Source organism: Cariama cristata, unplaced genomic scaffold (assembly GCF_000690535.1).
Source record: "Cariama cristata isolate BGI_N322 unplaced genomic scaffold, ASM69053v1 Scaffold46597, whole genome shotgun sequence".
Classification (NCBI taxonomy): domain Eukaryota; kingdom Metazoa; phylum Chordata; class Aves; order Cariamiformes; family Cariamidae; genus Cariama; species Cariama cristata.
Window position 1 is genome coordinate 1013 of NW_009626800.1, and position 6038 is coordinate 7050.

The following is a 6038-nucleotide window of genomic DNA, read 5'->3' on the forward strand; positions in this document are numbered from 1 at the left end:
ATTTCCTCCAATATTTGTGGAAGTGTTGGAAAGATAACATCTTTGCACACATGGGACGTCTAAAGTACTATTCCATAATGCGGTAATCTCCGCATTCCACTGTAGGTTCGGAGGAGGGATTTCAGAATAACTTTTAATAGAGGAATTGCTGAGGCCTTGGATAATAGTGGAGGTATTTGGAAATATAATTGCTACTATAGGATACCCTTGGCTCTGGCTCTCAGGAAACCGTGAACACACCCAACAACGAGACTTGTTACTAATCTGTGCCATTTGTTCATGTACTTGGATAAAGGTATTAGCCTGCCATGCAAAGGCAACGGTCGGTAGGTATACCCAGGTTACCGTGAGAAGACCAAGTGTCCATCGGGTTTGGTAAAAACCTTCCATTGTCCTGGTGCCTTCTTAACCCTTGAATAGTGGATCCAAGCAGGTTGTTCCTTGACCTTGACGGCTGTGTGGGTCGTTAGTATCACCTGGTATGGTCCAATCCACTTCTCTTCCAATGGTTGACCTGAAAAATTCTTTACATAAACATAATCACCCGGTATAAAAAAATGAATTGGTTGATCTAATCCCCTAGCCCGAGTTCCCAAAACGTGTTTGTGGACAGTTTCTAATTGCTTTTGAAGAGACTTCATGTAGTCATGTAAATATCCTTCTCCTAACTGAGTCAAATCTTCTCCTGTAAATTGGGACTGATAGGGTCTACCATACAGTATTTCAAAAGGGCTGAGATTTTCTCTAGTTCTTGGTTTAACTCTTATCCTAAGTAATGCTAAAGGTAGTGATTGGGGCCAGGATAAATTGGCTTCTTGACCGATTTTCGCTATTTGTTGTTTAATTAGATGGTTCATCTTTTCAACCTGCCCACTTGCTTGTGGTCGGTATGGGGTATGTAACTGCCAATCTACCTTTAAAATTTTCCCTACTTGTTGTACGACCTTTGCACAAAAATGCGAACCTCGGTCAGAGGACATTGTTGCTGGAATTCCAAAACGAGGAATAATTTCGTTCAACAGTACCTTGGTTACTTCCTTTGCTTTGTTTGTTCGACAGGGATAAGCCTCTGGCCAACCTGAAAAAGTGTCTGTCATTACTAATAAATATCTATACCCCCCTTTTTTGGGGAGCTCAGAAAAATCAATTTGCCATTGCTGCCCCGGATAATTTCCTTTACCAATTACTCCTAATTTTATTTTGTGGGATGTATTAGGATTATTACGCTGACAAATCTCGCATTGTTGTGAAACCTGCTTTATAGTAGTATATAGGTTACGTCCTACTAATCTTTTATTTAATTCTTGATATAGAGCATCTGCTCCCCAGTGGGTTTTATTATGTTCTACCGTAACCAAAGTCCTTATTAGATTGGACGGTATGACTATTCGACTATCTTTTAGCTGGGCCCATTTTTCGGATTTAATTTCACCATTTAGATCTTCAATTAATTTTAAATCTTCCTTTGAATAATTGGGTGATTGGTTCATACTTACAGTCTGGAGTTTACCGTCTGGTATTAGTGAAAATTCATTAACTGTTGCCTCTTCTGCTACTCGCCTAGCCTCGCGATCGGCTAGCCGGTTTCCAATTTCTGGGTCTGTATTTCCTTTTTGGTGTCCTTTGCAATGCATTATAGCTATTTTCTCTGGTTGGTTCACAGCCTCCAGCAATTTTAAAATCTCCTCCGCGTGTTTTATTTGTTTGCCTTGTGCAGTCAAGAGTCCTCGCTCTTTCCAAATTGCACCATGGGCGTGGACCACTCCGAATGCATATTTTGAGTCCGTCCAAATATTTATTCTTTTTCCTTTCGCTAATTCCAGGGCTCTGGTGAGAGCGATTATCTCTGCCTTTTGGGCCGAGGTTCTTGAGGGTAAAGGCTTAGCTTCAATCACTCGCTGGGTGGTGGTGATTGCATAGCCTGCTTTTCGCTGACCTTGTTTCATGAAGCTGCTTCCATCGGTGTACCAGGATTCTTCAGCATCGTCCAGAGGTTCTTCTCGGAGATCGGATCGGCTGGAATATGTAGCTTCAATGGTTTCTATACAGTCATGTGATACTGGTTCGTCTTGGGCCTTACTAAGGAAAGAAGCTGGGTTGACAATGTTAGTGACTACTATTTCTACATCATCTTGCTCTACCAGCACGGCTTGGTATTTTAAAAATCTCTGGGGCGAGAGCCAGTGGCCTCCTTTTTGTTCCAAGACTGTTGAAACAGTATGGGAAACTAATACTGTCATTTTCTGTCCCAAGGTAAGCTTCCGGGCTTCCTGGATGTTAGTTACAACCGCAGCCACTGCGCGAAGGCATCCCGGCCATCCTTTACTGACTTCATCTAATTGTTTGGAGAAGTAGGCCACTGCTCGTTTATAAGGGCCAAGTTTCTGAGCTAATACGCCTAAGGCTATTCCTTGCCTCTCATGGGAGAATAGCCAGAATGGCTTTGAGACATCCGGTATTCCTAGGGCAGGGGCCCTCATCAATTCCTGTTTAAGCTGTTTGAAAGCAGCTCGTGCTTCATTAGTCCAATTTATCTTTGGTTGATTATCCTTTATTATTTCATATAAGGGTTTTACTAATAATCCATAATTATATATCCAAAGACGGCACCAACCTGTCATTCCCAGGAATGTCCGTAATTCTTTTGCTGTCTGGGGTTCCGGGGTGCGACAGATGGCCTCTTTTCTCGCAGTTCCGAGTTCCCGTTGCCCTCCCGAAATTTCCAATCCTAGATAGGTGACGCGTTGCTGGATCAGCTGGGCTTTCTGTTGAGAAACTCGGTATCCATTTAATCCCAAAAAGTTAAGGAGATTTATAGTCCATGTGGTACAATTTTCTTTAGTTTCAGTGGCAATTAAAAGATCGTCTACATACTGCAATAGGGTTCCCCTATTATCTGGGGGTGCCCAAGCCTCGAGTTCCTTAGCTAATTGATTTCCAAAAATGGTGGGACTGTTTTTAAAGCCTTGTGGTAAGACCGTCCAGGTTAGCTGAGTCTTTCTTCCCGACTCCGGATTTTCTCATTCAAAGGCAAATAATTTTTGACTTTCAACGGCTAGTGGTAGACAGAAGAAGGCATCTTTTAAATCCAGCACGGTAAACCAGAGCTGTGTGTCCTTTAGCTTTGTGAGCAGCGTATACGGATTAGCTACTACAGGATGTATATCCTCGGTTATTTTGTTTATTGCTCTTAAATCTTGGACTAGCCTATAGCTGCTTCCATCAGCCTTTTTAACCGGTAATATGGGAGTATTATATTCTGATTCACACTCAGTTAATAATCCATATCTCAAAAATCGATCAATTGTTTCTTTTATTCCTTTCCTATCCTCTAACCTTAAAGGATATTGTTTTATCTTTACCGGTGTAGATTCCGATTTTAATTTAATCACTATGGGAACAGCATTTTTGGCTCTCCCCGGGACATCGGTGGCCCATACTCCTGGATATACCTGGTCAATTATTTCTGAAGGTATCTCAAAATTGGGTGGTGTTTGCAATAGTGCTAAACTTAGAATTTCAATTAATTGTTTTTCTTTAATTTGGAATTTTATTTTCCCTTTTTCAAAAATGATGTTAGCTCCCAATTGCTCTAACAAATCTCGACCTAATAAGGGTTTAGGAGAATTTGGTAGATAGAGAAATCTATGTATCCCCACTTGTTTTCCTAATTTATAGGTGAGAGGTTTCAAAAAATGAGCTTTTTCAGGTTGACCAGTGGCTCCAATTACCGTGACAAACTCCTTATCTTCTGGTATTAGCTTTTGATTTAACACTGAATATGATGCCCCAGTATCTACAAGAAAATCTACTTCTTGCCCTTCCTTCCCTAGCTTAATTTTAACCAGTGGATCCGCTAGGGTGGATTCCCCCGGTTCCCTTCATTGATCCGAATCAATATGTGCTACAACGGAGGATTTGTCGACCAGCTTAGGGCATTGCCCTTTCCAATGTCCTATCTCTTTACAATAGGCACACTGATTTGGTCCTAACGGTCGACGTACTCCTCCCTTTTTACTCTGCTGCCCTTTCTCGAAAGGAGGGTTTCCTTGTTTCCCTAGAGCAGCTACAGTAGCTACTGCAATTGCTTTTCCCATTTTACGCACATTTTGTTCCTCTCGGTTTCGATATATTTTCCATGCTTCTTCTAACAGTTTCTCTAAATCTCTGATTTCGGGCTCCTTTAACTTTTGGAGTTTCCGTCTTATATCATCGGAGGATTGCCCTAAAAATAGGGAAAGCAATTGCTGTTTTCCTTCATCAGACAATGGATCTAAGGTGGTAAATTTTCTCATAGCAGTTCTCAATCTATCAAGGAATTCAGTAGGGGTTTCTGTTTGATTTTGTTTTATGGCATATAGGCTTGACCAGTTTACCGCTTTTGGCACTGCCGTTTCGATGTCGATTTTTATCCATTTTTGATACCTTTTTAACAATTGATATTCTTGATCATCGTTTGGATTCCAATTAGGATCATCCCTAGGTACATGGATATCCACTGTACCCGGCAAAGTCCCCGCAGTGATTTGAATTTGAACTTGGGTGCGGGCACTTTTGATTATTAATTGTTTCTCGGTTTCAGTTAATGCGTCTAACATTAAATCGATATCTTTCCAATCTGGGTCCTGGTTTTTAACAATTAACTCAAATCGTTTAGCGACCCCTTCGGGGTCATCCCGATACCCTTTTACAGTTTCTTTCCATGTGTCCAAATCGTTCATTGTGAAAGGTATCTTAATCCTTGTGGGTCCTGTGGTACCAACAGCTTGCCGTAAAGGCGCCTGTATCACAGGACCCGCCTTACTTCTGGTACGAGCCGTTATGGGAGTAAACCCTGCGGCGCCCGTACTTGCCTCTTCCTCCGGATCATTTGGCTCCTCAGCCGCGACCGAATTATCATCGGGGGGGGTTTGAGGCCTGGGCGGAGGAACGTAATCTTCCAATCTTTCCTCTGCCTCTTTTAATTTCGTACACCTTTGCCCTATGCTACAAGCTGAACAGCATCTTTTTAATTTTCCCCCATTCTTCTTCTGTTCCTTTTCTATAGCCAATACAAGAGGGTCTTGAGGAGCCAAGTTAATTCCACACTCTCTTTGCCACTCTGGGTGATTCCTTAGTGTGAAAAACATATCGGCATACATAACTTCATCCCATTTACCTTCCCGTCTTAAAAATAACATTAATTGCAATAGTGCGTTATAGTGTAAGGTCCCATTGAACGGCCATTTCTCACCATCTTCCAATTTATACAGTGGCCACCATTGATTACAATATTTTATTAAGGTTCTTTTATTTACACTACCTCCCGGGGGCCCCCCTATCTCTTTCCAATGTGCCAAAATGCAACCTAAAGGGCTCTTTTTTTGAATGCCACCACTCTGCCCCCCGCCCATTGTGCCTATTTATAAAATACACCAAACAGGACACTTCTTGCAATAACAACTACACAAGACTAGTATAATAATTAACACAACAATTACTGCTATAATGCCACACCAATAACTTTCCAAAATCATGAAACAATATTCACACAATTTCTCTCACACACGTTTTTTTCACTCACTCAGGAAGTCTTTCTAATTTCTCGTACTTGATGCAAATTTAAAATCAATTCCGGAATCCATTAGCTATGGTCGGTTTACCCAGAAGACAATACCGAAATTAAATGTCTGGATACTTGCACGAACACCAAACCAAAAGCACGAGGAGTGCTCAATAGCATACAATGTATGCTGTAACAAAAGGCGTCCTTACATGTACCAGACCAAAAGCAAACGTATGTTCAAAGTAATAATTTCAATTACCCGACATACGCCATCCCGCATAAGTAAACCTTATGTCTTACGGACAGCTTTCCAAATAACCGGTCCCAAAATAAATTTAAAGAGTACCTGTGCCGTTTTTGGGCAGATGGAGTCCTTGTCTGCTCCTGCAATGATCCGAGTGAGGCGAGGAGTCCCTCCGGGAAATCCCGGGGGTACCCAAGGGAGTCCTGTTCTCAGCGGGTCTTGCAGCCGAGCAGAGAGGGTCCCATCTGG

At 41.9% G+C, this 6038-nt stretch overlaps 1 protein-coding gene across 1 annotated transcript; it reads right to left on the reverse strand.

Annotated features, from left to right (window-relative positions):
• Positions 1-345: 345 nt before the first annotated feature.
• Positions 346-5818, reverse strand: LOC104164723 (the record flags this gene model as incomplete). The annotated part of the gene is given in 4 exon segments (XM_009704155.1): positions 346-514; positions 1511-3607; positions 3968-5166; positions 5805-5818. Coding segments are annotated over 4 exon segments (3479 nt in total), but the record flags the coding sequence as incomplete, so codon positions are not given.
• Positions 5819-6038: the final 220 nt, after the last annotated feature.